We start from the raw sequence: 20,161 nt of genomic DNA, 5'->3' as shown, positions 1-20,161 counted from the left end.
CTAGACAAGCCACCTTTTGGCAGAACACACTCGCTATATTAGTACAACAGAAATCAAATATGACAGGTACGGATGTTTAAAAGTTAATCAAGGCTTTAGGATTTTAACAATTCCACCCCTGAACAGGTAGTTACACATTCCTGGGATCTCTCTCAGAGGTCCCACTGTACAGCACACCAAACACATTTTTCCAAATTTGATCAAGTTATATATTTGTCTCACAGGTTCTTTCTTTGCTTTGCCTGTGTGATCATCTGTGTGAGGAGGACACGTGGTCTGTTCCTCCATCAGTCTGTCCACTTCTTCTCTGATGCTCCATGTCAAGCCAAGGTTAAGATGTTCTGGGTGGCTGGCTTGATGGTTTTCCGAAGTTTTGGCCCCTTTACATTTCACAGTTTCAGCCTTCTCCGATTTTTCCTTCGGTTTCACATTTTGGGTACTTGGAAAAGTTCTGTCTAATGGATAGAAATTCTCCCCCGCACCATGTTCTGCAGCACTGCTATCAAGAGATGTGACAAACCAAAGATTATATTAAGCAAGCTTAAAAACATCAACTACTATACATAAACATACTATTAACGCTATCAGTGACCACAAATGCAGCTGCATGGAGCACAGAAGAAACTATAGGTGCACTTCGAAGAGAAATATACAACTGTGTAAATGAGATACTGCAGATCAATACTAGCATCACGTCAGTCATCTGTGGATGGGCATATTTTATTGTTAGCTTTCTTTTAGGCAAGCCATACATTTTGGTGAGAAATGTTTGAGTTGGTGATGGTTCGTTTGTAAGGATGTTGTAAAGTATTCGAAAACATGAACTATCACACACTCATTAGTGGTTTTAACATGTTGTATCACTAACCTGACTGGGCGGATGAGTCTCATCAGTTCTTCTGCAGTGGATAACTCTAGGTACAGACATACATATTTATGTTAAGTAATATTATGATGGCTTGATCATGTATTCCACAAGGAAAGTTATCAAAAAAATTTAGCAAGGGGTGCAGGGCACAGAATGGGCAGGAAATGTACTGATCTAATCAACATTTGTTCTCAGACATCCATATGCAATGCAACTGTTAACATATTTGCTAAACATAGTGCAAAATAGGATACCAGACTCATTGGTAAAAGGTGGTGACTCTATAGCCTGTTGGGAATGCAGTCTTTTGATGCTCTCATTCTTGTCCAGCGGTGGATAATGGTGTTTAAGATCTTCTAAATCCTCGCCAGTATTAATCTGTCTGTAGGCATTGTGAAGAGCTTCCATATCTGAGCCTGCAGTCTGTGCGTAGGACAGGCCTGTTAAAGAAGAAAACACAAGCGCTTATCAAACAAATATTAATTATAAGACCTGATGTGACTTTATCTCACTCATATTTTGTATATCCGATTAATTGCGACAGAGGAACAGGGCTCACGTAGCAATAACGAGAAATGTTATGGTTTGACCCTTGTGTTTGCTTGTGACTCCTCCTCCTCCGTTACTTAACTATTAGCACATGTGTGTTACCTCTGTCCAGAGATTCTCGTACTTCTTTCCCCCTGTCTTCTAGCTGTCCTTTCAAGTCGTCATGCGAATCATCAAAAGAAACTGAAACAAAATATCAATTGCTTAGGATTTTAATAAACATAAAAACTTTCTCAAACTAAACTGGGACAAATCTGATATCATCATAATTGATTACAAATCCCTCACAAATCCAGCCAACAACTTGTCACTCCCCACTGACAAAACCTCCCTCATTCCTTCACCTCACGTCCGAAATCTTTTCCTCGACAGCAGCCTCTCCTTTTAGCACCACACCAGTAATCAGTAATGTGAAGGTAGTTCGAATTCAGAGCATAAAAACATTTTTCACCACCTTGGCACAACTTGGCACAAACTCCAATACGAGGAATGAGTGAAGCTGCATGCTCCTGTTGTGTTCCTCTTGAAAGTGGTGTGCTATTGTAAAGAGGTGTCCTATCACATTGCTAAGATATGGTCCTCACGTTACAACAGTGGAAAAAAGGGCTTTAAAAACCTGCTGAAAACGATTGACTCGCGATGTCCGGCGAGCTTTGCAGTCTATTATTTAGCACGACAAGCTCTACCACAAATGTACAAGAAAGTTAGTCAGACAGTTGCTAAGCCTGATGCAGTTGACAGGTTGGTGTTCCTGACACAAAATAAGGACATGCATGTGTCTTCTAAAAATGTTTACCTAAAAAATACTACTGTTCGATTTAAAGTATTTTTGAGTAGCTGACATTTTAAAATTTCCTCTTAAACTGGGCACTCCTTCATATTTTGTTCTTTTGTTATTAGCTGAGGATTTGAGCATTGATAAAGGTTTGTTATAAAAAAGATTATATTTGAGTTTTCTATATTTCAAAAAGAGAATGGCCTACTTTAGAGGCTATTTTTGGTAAGTTTTTTATGTGCATCTTGCATGAAGCTTTAAAAGCTTTAAAACATCCTCCTTACGTATTTATTTTAATAAAACAACTTGACACACATATTTGGCTTTGATTTTGTCTAAACTCACTTTGCTGAAAAAAATATTGGGATAAACAGTATATGATATATCGATATTCAACCTAAATATATGGGGATATGAGTTTTGGTCCATATCGCCCAGCCCTACCCCTCACTTTGGAACCCCCACCCCGCCCCTAATGGCACTGACCTGGCCACATTCAAGACTCAAGCTAAAACCTACCCATTTAAACATGCTTTTAATGTTTATTGCTTCCATCTTACCCAGTGCTTAGTTATTCTCATTTTAACTCTATAAATGATGTGGTCAAAGGGGCAAGTGGGTGAGTAAGCGCAGAGCGGAGTTGTGAATACCAGTATACTGTAGTTTATTGAGGGTTTTGCATGGAAGTCCATAGAAATTGTAGTGAATCAATGAATCTACAGTCTTCAGCCCAGGTTTCCCACCATGACTATTCTTTGTCCACATGAGATTTAATTTGAATTGTACAGAAGTATTTTCACACGTTTGTACATAAGAAAAACTCTTAATTTTGTATGTGGGTGTTGCACTTGGATAGGATTTAGTGTTTGTTTCTCTCGTCTTGTTTCCTACCTTTTCCAATGATTGGAGACATTCTCAATTTCTGAAAAACAAAGAAAAACCCTAAGGATTTAAAAGTTGTATTTGTACATATTTGTGTGTCAGTGTCAACAAAAACACATTATAGATGCAGATCACTTATCAGTGAAACCGACCAAACCCTATGCAGTCCAGAATTTTGCCACGATCGCTGGTTACCATGTGCTTACCATGCCAAGGTAAAAGTGTCTTGAGATTCACTGATTGACTTAAGATTTTTCTTATAAAATATGTTCTTCCTTTTGTAATTTTTGAAAATCTGATTTTTATAAAACAGAAAATATTTTTTAAACTAGTGGATACTTTTCAGATTCTCTTTACGGTACATTGTGTTAAGTACACACATGTTTTACAGTGTTCACCTACTCACATATTCCGAAAAAACATGTTCTGCCCAAGACAAGCCAAACTCTGGAACAACTAAAGTTTGTGTTTATCGACAATACGTGATTGGAAACAAGCGTCAACGACAGCTTTGCAGACTGCCACTTTACCATCTGAGCCATGCTGGCCCGGACACAACACATCTGTGCTCCAAATATGCAAGATTCCCACAAACCTTTCTTTCCACATCCTCATCTTCAAAATCTTCACTGTAGTGTTGCAAACCTATGAATGTAGCGAGGGAAGATTATATTTAAGCACTACGACAAAGTCATCAAGCAGTCAAATAAAGTCATCCCACTTACATGGAGAGTCTCCCTTCTTTTGCTCATCATCACTAGGATAAACAGACTCCTCTGCAATTCTGCAATAAGTATACCCATTCAAATCAAATCAAACTTTATTTATAAAGTCATTTTCATGCATCTAAAATCCAAAATACTTTACAGAGTTTAAAACAATGCTCCAATATCCCCCTCTATACCCTACACCCCAGATGCATTTAATATAGATCCATAAGGCTGCATTACTACCAGCTATTCTAATGAACACTCTTAGTATTAACATTTCTTTCCCAAAAAAGTCACTATTCATCTCAGTAATTTTAGGTATTAAAAAACAAGACAAAGCATCTTGGGACCGCACGGTGGCCTAGTGGTGAGCATGTTAGCCACACAGCCAGGAGATCTGGAAGATCTGGGTTATGTATCTCTGTTAATTATGTAGGTTGGAGAATTGTCCATAGGAGTGAATGTGAGTATGAATGGTTGTTTGTTGATATGTGCCCTGCGATTGGCTGGCAACCAGTCCGGTGTGTACCCTCGCCTGAAGACAGCTAGGATAGGCTCCAGCATAGCCCGTAGTGAGGATAAGCATTAAAATCATTGAGGATCTAGTGTGTTTTGTGTTGAGAAGAATTTTGATCTTCAGAATGAAGAGCTTTACATTAATTGCTGCTGTGCTTAGAAGGAAATGACAGAACAAATCCCAATCCAGATCATCTTCTAATCGACATTTTTGAATTACCATGACCTGAATGACTGAGGACCTTCCCAGACATTTAGCTTCATTTTTGTTTAGCTTTTAATGTCAAGCAAGTGTAATATACAGAAATATAATGAGATCACTTTGCATACCTGAGGTAACTACCAGTGGTAGAACTTGTAATGTCCATCTCTTTGTTCAGCTGCCTGTAATCTATATTTGACGAAGCACCTGCCTCGAATTGGCCAAAGAACTGGGCTTTTTCCTCATCTTCCATCAAAGTGTCCACTCCCACGCTCACGCTCGCGCTCGCGTTCACGTTCACAGCTGGCATGGGGATAAGCAGACAATAGGTAAGGTCATAAAAGCTATAAGCCTGAATCCCAAGAGCTTACATTGATGCAGATTTTCCTCGCCTACATTCTCATTTCCTCTCAGCAAGTCATGTGGAAAAATTAGGACATCCCATGAAAACATTTATGCCTTACATTAACATATACAGTAAGTATACAAATGCAGTGTCAATTTCTTAAGGTAAAAAATAGGACACCACTAACATTTATTACTAACTGAAATGTCTGCAAGGTCATTCAGGTGCACCATGGCAGGAGCAAATGATTACAACATTGTTCCAGGGCAAATGTAGGAAGAGTCTGTTTTATTTAAACTTCAGAGATATGGTTTGCTCTTCATTGTTGAAAAGCGGTATCATTATTATAAGATCCAAACCGCTAATATACATGATTTAGCATGTAAAGAATTTTCTAACTCAATACACTTCCGTTTTACCACGCTCACCTTCTGCTTGTGAACTTTCTCTGGTTAGGGGACTTTTATCCTTCAGACCAGTGTTTCCTGAATTATCGTCATCCTCTTCAACTGCCTGAGACTTCCTCAAACACTTCTTTACACTTTTCTCAGATCCAAACAGTCCTGTATAAGAGTATATGAAAACATTCATTGTATTAGTCAATAGAAGCTAGTTTTATCTGTCTCCAGACTTCAAATACTGACATTTCATTTAATACCAAAATAACACAACCGACATCTCACTTAACAAATGTGGAACAATTAGTAAAAGTTACTAGTGGACAGATCACAAACCCATCCATTCTCAATTGTTTAACTTCCACTTTGACTACCTGTGTTGCCCTTTTCATTTGCCAGTCGTGAATTTCATGTAGTTGGGGAAAGCTGGGGTCTTTACCTGAGGGGCAGCACTACTGAGATGATTTTGAGGGGGTCTAACAAAGTGTTATATAATTTTTCGCACATGTTGAAGTACTGTGATAAACAAAGCACATAATACATACTCTTGGAATGTATTTCATCTGAATCCAGTTAAAATGCACTGTATTCTCAATGTGAGGAAAGGCAACTGGTTATACAAGTAAATATTTAGCTAAAAACAAAGGCATGATTTACAATTGTGTAACTGTGTGAAATAGATTAGTAGATCATGACAGAGCTTACATGAAACCTGATTTTATGAGAGCGATGGGAGAAAATGGTAATATGCCCACTCTCATTTGTTGTCCAAAGAGTGGTTTTACACCTGCTAAAACAAAGCACTTAACAAAAACAACCAGAATCATTTTACCCATTAATGAGTGTTAAGTTGCTGTATACTTGAGACCCCAAAAGAGGCATAAACAGGAATTACTGCAAGTCATACCTCTTTCATCTTCATTCTCCGTCTGGGGCTTTTTGGTTTTAATGAATCGGCTTTTGGCCGTCACTGCAGAAAAAAGATGTAAAACAAACAAAAAAATAAATAATTTTGGAATGACCATTTCAGAGTGTATCTCATCATCACTTATATTATAGTACATGTTACTGTATTGCCCACCACTGACCATCACATCCTGTAACCAAGATAAACATTTGACTGTAAATGAAAATTGCTCAAGAAATCACATGTGCGAGCAGGGCTGCTATGCCAAAGAAAGATGTTGAGTGCTAAAAATTCAAGTTATTACATCACATCACAGCATAAATATGACCTTTTGAGGTTTATAAGATGCATAAGGGATGTCATTAGATCAATATTCATTATCACAGAATCCCACAGCAACTCCTATAACAGGAGACAAATAAGACCTACAACATTATGCCAATAGATTATATTAGAGCAGCACCAAAGGAACTAATAAATGTTTGGAGGAAGAAAATTACCCAGTTGTATGAAAAGTGCAAAATATGTTTATGTTCAAATGGTTACAAACCATTGACAAATTGTGATGCTACGTTTCCTGCAACCAAAGTCAAGTTTTTATATTTTTATTGTGATGTCTGAACAGTTGTAATTCATTTATTCATTAATTTTCTCCGGCTTAGGCTGCCCCGTCAATCACAGGGAACATAGTAAATAATTCTGAGTCTCCAAAGGATGTTTTGTGAGTTAAACCGGGCTACCCGAAAAATACTCATATAAGCACAGGGTGAATATGCAAATTCTATACAAAGAGGCGAGCCAAGATGTGAACCCAGAACCACCCTGCTGTGAGACAGATGTGCTAATCACATGCTCCACTGTGCCTGAATGGTTAGAATCTGTAGAGAAATGGTACTGCTGGGGCACATTATCAAAATAAACATAAATACGAATAGCAATTTAGAAAAATGGATGCACATGGTAACATCAGTTAATCTTCTTGTTGCTACTGTATATTGCTTTACCTGTTGCTATTTCACTGCTGTGTTCATGTTCGTCATCTTGCCACAATGATACTGTTGCTTTCTTGGAATGGCCACCGCCTTTATAATCTGGCTGCTTGTCAGACAAATCCCCCGAGTCATCTGAAACAGACTGAAAAATAATCATATCAGTGAGACAGTAATCTGCAGCTCCAGCTGCTCATTGAGAAGAGCGATACATGCTTTCATGTTAGTCTCCATAGGTCGCTAGTCGCTTTTTTGAAAAACATTAAGTAGATGGGTCCGATACTCGCTAAATATAGCTGAACTGGCACAATGATCCCTCCTGCTACTGTATGTGATCTTATTCTCTGGCAGACCAGGTGCATATGAGGTGTGTATCTACTGTACGGAGTTGGAATGGAAAGCTACATTCACAGACAGTCGAGTCCCATTATGTGTTCATGCAGAAAGTCGAATAGGTAGCGTTAAAATCTATTTGTAGCGGGTGCTGCAAATAAACTAATGTATGTAAAACACTTACGTACAAGGAATGCACCAACGTACACATTTATGAACAAAGTGTTTAAGGGCCTTTTTTGCTTCAGTGACTGTATATCTACTGCATGAACATATTTACTTACCTCCTTCAAGAACAATTCAAACTGCTCATCCACCTTTTCCTTGGTCAGAATGTGAGACATACTGATGCTCGTCCACGGTGATTAGTACTGTCAGAATAAAGAAATGTCTATATGTAATACAATCATACATTGTCCAAACTTTTTTTTTTTTACAGAAGAACGCGGGGACCATTTCAATACATTTTGTACATTAACAGATGTTAAACCCAAGCCACTGTATATGCTAAGCTATCTAAACAAAACATTAGGCTGTCGCAATGCATTAACGTAAATACACGGCAAATGTGACTGTAATTAAAGATATATAACCCAACACAGCCAAATTATTGCGTCGGATTGCATTTACACCACTAGAATAAACTACAAAGTCGATTATTTCAAGTGTTTACCTCTAAATCATCAAGGACTTGCTTAGTCGCTTATTTAGTCTGTGGATTTACATTGCTAGCATGCGCTATAAAGAGCTCTAAAAAGCTCCAGTGCCAAACATGATTTTCACCTTAGTCATTAAAAGTTTTAACAGCGTTAGTTTGCATTTGAGTTATATAGACAGACAGTTGCTAATTGAGGGAATTATCGTCGGATTCCGAGCAGGATAAATTGCTGTCGATTATCCGATAGTCAGAAAACAACTTCACACACGAAACACATCGCAATTCTCCCCAAAAGCAAAAGTATCCTTATTTTAATTCGCCTGACGTTAATAATAAATATAAAATAGATCACGCAATGCGTTGGAATATTAGAGGAATATGTGTTTTAGCACATATAATGCACGTTTTTATTTTGAAGTTACAATCCGACTATTTCCGGTGTTGTAAACATTTGTGACGCATAGAAGAAGTTGTTTGTCTCGTTAGCTTGTAACGTTAGCCGGCTTGCTTTACTCTCCAGATGAGTAATCATTAACGTGGTGAGACTTATTTTTCGTAAACATGTCCATGTATTTAATTAAACTCACATGAAACAACCCACAGCTCCCACAGCCGAGGAAGTCCGTCCTTCCTGCTTCCTTACTTCTTTAAGCCTGTGGCAGTTCCCGCGACACCACGCGGGCTAGAAGTATGTTCTGATTGGCTAAAAGGAATGCGTCATATAAGTGGCTAGCCAATGAACAGACAAATAGCCAGATCATTGTGAAGTGTGTGATGATGATGACTGTCCACTATAAGGTATGACTAAACAAGTCATGACATTATAATAATATTACCAATAATAATATAAATTTAATTTAAAAAGGGTACTAATCTAAAAAAATAATAATTTAAAGACTTGTCGTCAGAGTTAACAGATATATAAAATTGCGTGCCATCTCTATAGGAGTGAATACTGTGACTGTGGATGACATGTTCCAAAGGTAGCATGTACACAAAGAAGAGAAGTAGCACAGATCCCTGAGGTACACCACAGGACATCTTGGACTGACACGACAGTGAGCTGTTAAAATGAAAAATAATAATATAAAAACAATTTAAAACCGATAACAGATAACCCAAACAAGTGCTCCAGGCAATGCAGCAAGAGCAAGCGTGGCAAAGGCGAAGGATTAATCAAGAAGAATTGATGATTTACCTGCATCAGCAGCAATTGAGAGATCATACATTACTCTAAGAAAGCTCGTTTCTGTTCTGTGGTTCTTCCTGAAAGCCAATTGAAATGTCTTATACAGGGGATTTCTGTTTAGAAAAAATTATTATTTTCTTTAAAGCCTGAATAGAATGGTTAATTTTGAAATGGGTGTGTAACTGTTTAATGAATGTGAGCGTGAATGCTTGTTTGTCTATATGTGCCCTGCGATTGGCTGGAGACCAGTCCAGGGTGTACTCCGCCTCTTGCCCGAAGTCTGCTGGGATTGGCTCCAGCATACCCACACGGCCCTAATGACGATAAGCGGCATAGAAAATGATTGGGTATAATTGTTTAGACTTGAGATCCAAAGAGGGATTCCTTAAAATCGGTTGAATAATGAGTCTTAGAGTAGGAACAGAGCCACTGGCAGGAGATAATGAATGTCTGATAGGGACTGACTGAGAAGGTAATAAAATGGTACCATTGATGCAGAAGCTGGGCCGATCGAGCTTTTTAAGTTAAGTTGCATATATTATATCATATTTTAAATGAGAAAGTTTATTTACATTTCGAAAGCCCAAAAGTTCTCCAGTTATGGAAATACTTATATAATGTACCTGTATTTATCTACTTTTTTAAAACTATATAATAATGAACATCTGCATATGCCAGATTACAGCACAACTGCTAATTTCCATCTGTTGTCCCCAGGCAGGTAAAGGAGAAATAACAATTAAACACAAGGCGCAAATAAAGACATTAATAGAAAGCATTAAACATTAAAAGACACAGGTTAAATGTGGTCACAGGCTTGATTTTATTTCACCCACCTTTTGACACTGTACCTGTACAGTCAATGTTGATCAGTGACACTTTCCTCTCCTTAGGTATACATCTGATTTCTAATTCTATGTTTGTGTTTTACCTGAACTGGATGACTAGATAGGTGATTCTGTCTTTATTCCACTTGGTGCCAGTGGTGAGCCATGGAGCAGACCTTCTCTTGGCCTTCTCTGCCAGCTGGTGAAAAGGGGAAAGCAGTCCATCACCAGACATCAGAAGTAATCTAATAAACTTGGCTTGACTCTACCCTCTCTCTCTTTCAGAGGTCAGGGAGGATCCATATACATTCTTTTTTCACCTGCCTGGCTGTATGGTTATGTCCTTCATAATCTCACAAACTCCCCAACATTGTGTCAAGAATACAAAAATGGGAGGAAAGGAAACATACTGCATGTAGTTCAGTTTTTTGCAACTAAAGGAGACACCCATCCATCCTCTATGCCGCTTTTCCTCCCTTAGGTCACAGGGGTATGCTGGCACCTATCCCAGCAGACTTGGAGCGAGAAGCGGGGTACACCCTGGACTGGGCACCAGACAATCTCAGGGCACATATAGACAAACAACACACTCACATTCATACCTATGGACAATTTAGAGTTGCCAATTAACCTAACATGCATGTTTTTGGAATGTACCACCATGCAAACGCCACACAGAGTACGGCCCACTAAAGGAGACATATAGTATATGGTAAGACATGGCTCCTTGTTGTATTTTGCGTTATTTGTTTAAATTGCCCAGTATTTGACCGCTGATAAGCTCTCAATAAAAAAATTCTTAGATACTTTTTACAGTAAAGTCATGAGCCTTCATTTCACAGAGGACATAAAAATGTTGGTAAGTATATTGCCTTTTTCATGTGTAGCTCAGATTTAAATTTGCACCAATTCCCCGCCCTAATGGAAGCTCTGTCCTCCCCTGTCACACTGACATTGGAAACGTCAACTGCAAAAACTGGACAGCTACCTTCATCCTTCCACACGGTGGCTTCTCATTCTGATTTATATTCATAAGCAGACACCTCTTATGGAAAAGTGGCTTATGAGGATGCACTTCCATCAAACATAATTGGAGTGACCTTCACTGAGACATAAGTGCACTTTCTGCAGCTTCTAACCCCCTGTTTTTGATTTAGCGTATTAAAATCCACAGCGGGTGATGTACGTTCTACCTTCCCTTGCAGTTTGGAAGATTACGTGCTCCTCCTCAGACAACCTGACAGCTTTGGATTAATAGCATGGTTTAAGGTTGAATACTCAAGGTGGTCTTCTTGAGGCAGTATCCCGGAGACAACGACAGGAAAGCGTCTCATCTCAGGTTATCCCTTCAACTTTGAACTTGGTGGAAGAGAAATAGCAGAGACACATATAATACATTTGTATATATTTCACATATATTCTTTTGTACTACTGAGCTTCGTCTCCAAAATAAAATCATGAGGTGCTTTTAGACATATTATGCCATTGGTTATTGGGTAATTATTAATTGATGCATATGTGGCCATGGAAGGAAGGTTAATACCTCACTACGAAGCCCACTTCAATATGTTGACCATTACATAACCGGCTGGCCCGTTAGGCAATATACAGGGCACATACAGGGGGCGCCAAAAATCAGGGACAAATTCACCTTCAATATAAGTTATTGCTACTAACTCGTGAGTGGAAATATTCACAATGACTCAGTTGTAAAGCAATGCCCATTTTATAATACTACAAATGATACCAAATGAGCCTCATATTTTTTGCTCAGAGTTTTGCAAAACAGTAGTTGTAGATAGGTGTTTTATATGATTTTTGTAGCTGTTTTATTTAGTTATTGCAGCGTGTCAATAGCACACATAGTTGCTGTGTGCAAACTGTGTGATTATATAATGTTGACGTTAATGTTTAATGTCGACTGGTATATTTATAATTTATTACTGTTATACATAGTAATATATATTCCCCTTTATATTGTATTTCAAATTTTAAGTATTTATTTTTAATATGTTAACGATGTAAATTGGGTGACACAGTACATTACAAATGAAAAACTATGGTAAAAACAAGGCCATTCAGTTTCTTTTGTAAGTGTATGTAAATCGCCGATAGAGGGGAGTGCCATATCAAATCTCTAGGGCGCCACTGTGGGTAGCACTGAGTAATCGCGTTGTTGTCCACTTTTTAAAAATGCATTTAGTTTTTAAAATTCCATAATTTTGTACATTTCTGCACATTTTTGTTCATACTTCACCTAATGTACCCGCTGCAGAAAGAACCGCAGGTAAACATTTTTAGGGGTCGGCACTTTTTGTCTTTGTTTTACAGCAGACCAATCCAGAGCGTACCCTGCTTCTTGCATGAAGTCAGCTAGGATAGGCTAATGACCCTAATGAGGACAAACGTTACAGTGATGGATGGATGGAAGTTGGAATTTCATTTATTTATGTTGCTGCAGAGAGAAGAGGTCTGCACAGAATCTACCTGGCGGGCAGGTTATCTCATGACCCCCATCAATGAGGAGAATGGGTTGGGGATGGTCCACTCTCGTCAAGATTATTTTCAGTATTTTAAAGTTAGTATTGCTGTTGAAATTGTTTTTCTAAACAGTTTTGAAATACATTATGGGACTTCTTAGCACAGTATGGGTAAAACCCATCCATCCATCCATCCATCCATCCATCCATCCATCCATTTTCTATGATCCCAGCTGACTTTGGGCAACAGGCGGGGTACACCTTGGACTGGTCGCTAGCCAATGGCAGGGCACATATAGACAAACAACCATTCACACTCACATTCATACCTATGGACAACTTAGAGTCATCAATTAACCTAACATGCATGTTTTTGGAATGTGGGAGGAAACCAGAGTACCCGGAGAAAACCCACGCACACACGGGGAGAACATGCAAACTCCAGACAGAAATGCCCAACGGAGATTCGAACCCAATCTCCTGACTGTGACTATGTGGCCAACATGCTAACCACTAGACCACCGTGCGGCCCACATGGGTAAAACATTAAAAGATAATTTTGCTTTTAAATTATCATCCAAACATGTACATGTTGGAGCCCATTTCTTCCAGGAGTGAAAAAACAGAAGGAGAAGCAAGCGAAAAGTTCACGTTATAAATAGGGATGCAAACATTCCTAAAAGTTAACAGACTTTAAACTGAATTTCCCAATAAAACATGTACATGATGCTTACAAACATAAATAATTAGTTCGTCTTGGGTGTATTTATGCATGCAGTAAAAAAGGCGTACATGGACTTTATGTGCAAAATGGAACATCAACTAGCACTAACAAGGTAACATTGTAATGAGGAATACAGAACACATCCATCGCTAATTAACCAACGTAGGAATTTTGTGCAAGTGTAAATTGCACTGCAAAAATACATAATGGACAAAATAATTGCAAATAAATACAATTGTGTATTACACAGCATGTGCGCATACCTTGTTTTTTTCCTGATACTGCGTTTACTACACCTTCCAAATCATCACGTCTTGCAGTACGACACATAATGTCCAAGAGTCTCCTGGGTCAAGCCTCACTGCAATGCAATGAATGCCCTCAGAGTAAATGTTTTTCCCTGAAGCACCAGATTGGAGTGGAATTCACACAAGGGAAATTTTCTCTGGAAGGCATTGTGGTGGAGTTACTGTGAAATGGCTGCCAAGGCGAGTGTGGATCCATACACATTCTCCCAAACAGTAACTGTGAGTGCCCTTCCCTGCACATGGCACTTTTCCTGTATTGTATGCAGGGGGACACTGAGATGGACTTTGGATTGGTATGTTATTAGGCCCTCCTCTTGATTAGTTTGTGCTGATTTTTTGTTTTTGTGATAGAAAAAATAAACTCACCTGTCTATTCAAGACAATAAGAGTGCTGCCCGACTGTGCCCGAGCATTCTTCTGTTAGGAATATATTTTCTACTTTTGATATAATAGCTATGGTATAGTATAACAATATATACTGTACATGGGATGACATGGGTGTGACAAGGTTAAAAAAATAAATCCAAAATATATATTCTCTGAACAATTGGGTTGACCAGATGTAATTGGCTGTCGGCCAATCCTGCAGGTCACCCTTGATTCTGCATTATTCTCTCACCAAAGGAACTAAAAAGGGTATCGTAATGACATATTTTAATGACAAAAAAAACATTTTTCTCTGTTTTTCACCCTGGAGACCCATGCAAGATTTCATGTCATGGAATAAAGATGATGAATAGGTGAGGGATCATCCCAGAATTAGACAGGTGGACCTTGTTATTGACCTCAAGTCAGCGGGCACAGCAGTCACCAAAAAAACAATTACTAACAAAACACTAAGCTGTTATGGACTGAGACATAATGTGGCTCTTTGGTATCAACATAGCTCGCCCTGTTTGGAGGCAGAGAAATGCTGAATATGACTGAAAGAACACCATCTCTGATGCCAAGCATGACGCTGGAAACATTCTGCTTTTGGATTTCCCTGGGAAGGGTACAGTAAGACCTCACCGCACTGAAAAGGACCATGTACCCAAAGATTTTGGATGCTCAGCCTAAAGCACTGAAAATGCATATCGGTCAATATTTGCATTTGAAAATAGTAGAATTTTTATTGAAAATAAGGGAAATACCATTCCCCGCCCCCACGAAAATTGTCCACCATTGTCACCATTGCCCAGAAGGCTGTAGACCGGAACTGGAAAGGGGTATACTGCTACGAGTGAGTCTGTGGTTTGTGCTGAGCAATAAGCAGTAGAGCAATAAAGAGTTGCAATTGTGCTCCAAGTTGCTGTTTTTGGTTTGAAACAAGAAACAAACATGGCAAGCAACTTTTTTTGTGAAAGTTAAAATATGGGTCATTTATGGGGAACTATTTCAACGGGAGGGTGATGGGAAAGAAGGGCAAAACACGAGTTTCCAAGGGAAAACAGGACGGTTGACAGGTATGTGAAGATGGGTCCTGGAGTGGCCTAACCAGTCTCCACACTTTACGTCTGTGGAGTGAAGTGAAACTTCGAGTTGCCAAGTGATTTGAATTTGTAGTAGTGGACTATCCTGAGACCTGGTGCCAACTGCAAGAAACAGTTTATTCAACGGCCACTGACAATGGTGACGCACCCTGTGGTACCTTTGTGTGCTGTCTCAAGTCCTTGTAGTTATACTTCCTCAAGGTGTGCCCACACAGATGAAGCTATACCAAATCGGTCAGACATTTATTCATTTCCTTCTCAGCATTCGTTAATGTATGTACCGAACAGAGCCGGTTGGCCCATTAGGCAATAGGCAAATGCTGAAGGTGCTGTGGCCTCCAGGGGATGCCAAAATATCTTGAAAAAAATTCACCTTCACTATAATTTTATTACTATTAACTGTTAAAATGGAAAAACTCACATTGATTCAAATCAAAGTTACTGATTGAAATGTAAAGTAATGTCCAATTTATAATACTATCAAAATGACAAACAAATAAGTCTCATCATTTTTGTACATAGTTTTGCATACAGTTGTATATTGGTATTGTAGATAGTAAATGTAGTTCATATATAGAGTTATTGTGTTCAAAGTATGTGGTTATGTGAATTGTTTAATGTTTTGGTAGAATTTGTTGTTATTAGTAGTATTATTATTTATTCACTTATTAACAGGGTTTTTGTTTTGTGGTAAGGGTATTTATTTTTTTTGTATTTATTTGTAATTTGTGAACCACGGAAACTGTGTGACACGTTATCGTACAAAAAACAATGCCACTCAATTTCTTTTGCAATCACCGATGGAGGCGGGTGCCATATAAAATCTAGGGTGCCACTTTGGGTGCTGTCAGTCTAGACTAGACCGACAGGAGAAATTACAATTCACATTTTTTTTTAAGTTGCTGAAATGCTTTCCCCTCCTCCTGTTTTACTATATATTGAGCTGGCAGGGTCAAAGAGAAGTCCCTGTGCCTCTAAACCCCACTGACAGCTAAACTAGGATGAAAAAGTTTCTGCTTTAGTGTAGGATTTTAGAGTGATTTACTGAGCTTCCTCCACCAGCTTTCAGAGGGATGGGATTACTGTGATGAGAGAGTGAGACAGCTCTGTTAAAGTAACGTTATGCAGATGTATTCTTATTCTTTGACTTCAACAGTTGTAATTTAAATATCAAATTGAGCTAAACTGCTGAGAATTTTAAAGTAGGGTGTGTATACAATTTATAATAGTATATAATGTGTTTATTTGTGCAGTTCTCTCGCAAGGATTTTGAAAATATAGGCTTACAGCATTTACATTTTTAGGTATGCTCGTTTTGTAAATCCTTGGTAACAATATCCAATCAGTTTGCTTACACATGCTGTAATATCACAATGTGCCTCATGGATCTACATGTGCAGCTCAAGCAGGGGAAGGGGGGTGTGAGGGGGTTTGGGCCTCAACAACGCCATACAGTCTTGGAAAATCCACTCATGCATATAATGATAATCCAAGCAGTTGTTGAGGGACTGGAGCCAATATGAGTTGAGTGGGAGAGACATGTGGTACAGATGGGTAACATAAAAAGGAAAAACAAGGTTTCATTCTAAAGTGTTCCAAAAAGAGGCACGTTGGCTCGAAACTCAGCAATCCACCAAACGTGTCGGCTGCAGGGATGACCCAGATTATTCTCGTTTTAGTAGTTTGATGATAAAATTGGTTAGTCTCTGAATGTTGAGTGCACCCAGTAAATTATATCCTTGCAACAGTTATCATCAGTGACTGAATCTATTCATTAAATACATTGTACATCATCCCGAATGTGAAAGAAAGCCTTTTGTTTGACATTATCTTTGTGCAAACAAATGAATGAAGCTGTAAATTATCTGAGGCCATGAGTAATCAAAGATTTATTTATAACGGTGGAAACTGTTGATTGTGACAGAGGCAAATTATGGTTCTGACCGTATCAGAATACTGAGCAGGAGCGATACATGACCATGTGTGTTCCACATATGATGATGTACACACACGCATACGGTTTATGTCATATTTACTCCCCCTGTCATGTGACAGTGTGTGTGTGAGCAAGAGATAGAGTGGATTGGCAATTTGAGAACAGTATGCCCCACTTAGTTATGTATTTATATCAAATATGAAATCCAATTAAATACAAAATTACTATATAAAATATTAACCAAGAGTGTAAATATTTAATGTCAGCCCTTTACCATATGCCTGCAAGTCATTACAATGCAGTGCTGCATTTTAATGCGCTTCTTCCCCAGTGACTATTTGTGGGTTTCCCCTCTCCCAAAAGACTGCAGCAGGGGTCGCTGTTGTGCTTCACGTCGTTTATGTAAACATGGTACGTAAATAAATATATGAATAAAGGCAACAACTGAAATGTATGTTAAGAAATAATGACATTAAAGGACAAATACATTTTCGATTGAAGTTAGCCGAGAGTGTGAGGTGAGATATTTAATGTAGATATAGCATCGTTTGTGATAGAGCCACCTTCATGCAATATATTTAGATTTTGCTCAGTAAAGAGCGGTCTGACATTGCATTTTACTGTAACATTTCTTATTTAGATTTCCAGAAAAACAAGTGTTGCTTTCTGTTGGCGCTATGACTGAGCCTTTCAACACATCGCCACGTCCATGTGGAAGGACATTCCCACTGAAACCATTACACACAGTCAAACATGTTTCTCTTTATGCAGAGTAACCAACATGTTAAGGCGGGTAAATGTTGGGGTTTTGTTATTAAACCCCCTAAAAAATACAAACTGATGTCTCAGAAGGTCAGAGTAAATGAAAAGATAAGCAGTGGAGCATTTTCTAGAAAGACAGAGAAAGTTGCGAGTTAAAGAAATTAGCTTTATAGAGTGTTGGTGCAGGGTTAGAGATGCATGGGCACGCAGCTCCTCTGAGGCAAGGCGGGGAGGAACATTAATCATTGGGAGACATCTGTTCATTCTGCCGCTTTACAATTCTGTCAAAGAGCTCACATCCACCGCCCCCAACTCCATCCTCAAACCATCCACTCACACAAAACCTGTCGTTTGTTAAGCATGGACCAGCAAAGTGAAATATCAGAGCCAACCTCTAAAGTGTCCCCTCAATTAGATTCCTTTTTTATCTCCATTTGAGACCATTAAATATGTACACGGGGAGAGGGAAAAGGTGCAGGATGTAAATCAGTGCTATTATCTGCCTTTGTCTGCTTTTATGGACTTGTAGGGGGTAAACAACCATGCATGTTATTTGTAGACAATCACAGACAATATTTTGGAGAAAACTGCATTGGCTGGACTGTAAATTACATTTCACGGCATGAATTACATACAGTCTCAGACTATCTTCTGTTAGCTTTGTCAGAGCAATTGTTCATTTAGTAAACATAATCCCTCATTCCTCTGAAACACGGCACAGAAACACACCACAACTAATACTAGTACAATATACTGTATGTTGGCATACTGAACCAAATATTGATATTATCCATACCAGGGAAGTATCAGTATGGGATCAATAACGTGGTGAGATTTATATTTTTCAGTTATTGTCTACTGTATGTTTACTTCCACAAATATCTGTGTGTTTTGTTGTGTTGTCCACCTACATTGTATATACAAGGGAACAAGGGAACAGGTTTTTCTTGGCCTAAACAAGATTTTTTTTGTGGTTTTCCTAATGACACATACTGTATATGCTGCATAAAAAATACAGGAAATGAATTAATCTCAAACCTCGTTATTTGAACAAGGTGTGTTATAGCAACTGAACCAATAAAGTATTCAGAGTGATAAATAGGATTAAATGAAGATAAAGCAACAAACAAAATACAAAATACAGTAATCCCTCGTTTATCACGGTTAATTGGTTCCAGACCTGACCGTGATAAGTGAATTTCAGCTAAGTAGAATTCCTTATTTCTAAATCAAGTATTTTCATTCGAGCATTGAAAATCTGTTTACGACCTTCTAAAAAAAACCTGTGACTTGCAAGTCAGCGAGTGACTTGCTGTGACTTTAGTTTGCTCTGTTCACTCACCCGCTGAGAAACCAACTGCGCTTGTTGGAGATTCCACCATCAAGTATGTGAAGTTAGCAACACTTCACTGTTTCACTTCACTGTTTGGTGGCAAAGAGAAAACCCTCAGCATGCACAGGAAGAACATGCACCCGAGCCCTCGACTTCCTGACTGTGAAGCCGACCTGCAAACAAACCTCTACAGAACATATTGTGGAGGCTAACAGGCAAGTAAATTATGTTTAATATCAATTCTATCATTTTGTAAATGCAGAAAAATGATGGGACAGTTAAGAGCAAATGCAATGATGAAGAATTGTACTGTAAAATTAGAACAACAACACCTGGATTTCTTAATGAATAACGACGCAACACACATACAACATACACAACACATAAGACAGCCGAACTCCGTTTGAAACGCTATCTTGGTTTGGTTTGGTTTGGTTTGGTATTAGTTTATTTGAACATGAAGGTTACAATAGAATACATCTCATGAATCATTCTTTCACAGTTCCAAAGAAGCAAAGCTTATTTGAACTTTCTTAAGTTTAGAACAAATAAATTGGAGGCTAATTAGTTAGCTCGGTAGCTTGCTATATGCTAAATGCTGCCTAGCTGTTCTTTACAACTTTTATCCGCAGTCCCACAGTGCCCTCTACTGGTCAACATGTAACAGTATAATTATACGTATCTGCAAACACAACAAGCTTCTAATCACAGACATGTTAATATGTGCGCGCACAAGTTCAAAATGGCCACCAACCCGTCTACGGCCACCTGCCTATAGTGGCCACTTTTGCCGTTTCCCTTTAGTGGCCGCTATAGACAGGTTTGACTGATCTACTTTCCATGATACGCATCCATGCACCTGTGTGGGGCATTGACTTCCCTTTTTGCTATCAAAACAAAACCATCTTAACTTGAAACCAAACTTCCTGCATTGCACAGCTGCATAACAACCATGACACTTCCTCTTTTGTTGTTCATTGTTTCATTCAAGATTGCA

At 38.6% G+C, this 20,161-nt stretch overlaps 1 protein-coding gene across 2 annotated transcripts in view; it reads right to left on the bottom strand.

The window, feature by feature from the left end:
• cep162 (centrosomal protein 162) overlaps positions 1 to 8,833 on the bottom strand; it is a 32,198-nt gene extending 23,365 nt beyond the window's left edge. For both annotated transcript variants that reach the window (XM_054782117.1, XM_054782118.1), the window contains exons 1-13: positions 8,721 to 8,833; positions 7,760 to 7,846; positions 7,158 to 7,287; positions 6,154 to 6,216; positions 5,277 to 5,411; positions 4,631 to 4,805; positions 3,800 to 3,858; positions 3,670 to 3,719; positions 3,084 to 3,114; positions 1,520 to 1,600; positions 1,123 to 1,308; positions 869 to 914; positions 223 to 499 (exon numbers count right to left, since the gene is read on the bottom strand). In XM_054782117.1, coding sequence (XP_054638092.1) covers positions 223 to 499; positions 869 to 914; positions 1,123 to 1,308; positions 1,520 to 1,600; positions 3,084 to 3,114; positions 3,670 to 3,719; positions 3,800 to 3,858; positions 4,631 to 4,805; positions 5,277 to 5,411; positions 6,154 to 6,216; positions 7,158 to 7,287; positions 7,760 to 7,819 — 1,293 coding nt within the window. In that variant the 5' untranslated portion in view covers positions 7,820 to 7,846; positions 8,721 to 8,833. The remainder of the gene's footprint in view (positions 1 to 222; positions 500 to 868; positions 915 to 1,122; positions 1,309 to 1,519; positions 1,601 to 3,083; positions 3,115 to 3,669; positions 3,720 to 3,799; positions 3,859 to 4,630; positions 4,806 to 5,276; positions 5,412 to 6,153; positions 6,217 to 7,157; positions 7,288 to 7,759; positions 7,847 to 8,720) is intronic.
• Between the last annotated feature and the right edge of the window lie 11,328 nt (positions 8,834 to 20,161).

This window comes from Dunckerocampus dactyliophorus, chromosome 7 (genome assembly GCF_027744805.1).
Source record: "Dunckerocampus dactyliophorus isolate RoL2022-P2 chromosome 7, RoL_Ddac_1.1, whole genome shotgun sequence".
NCBI classification, from domain to species: domain Eukaryota; kingdom Metazoa; phylum Chordata; class Actinopteri; order Syngnathiformes; family Syngnathidae; genus Dunckerocampus; species Dunckerocampus dactyliophorus.
Note: the sequence above shows the minus strand (reverse complement) of the source record. Positions and strands in the feature narration are given on the sequence as shown.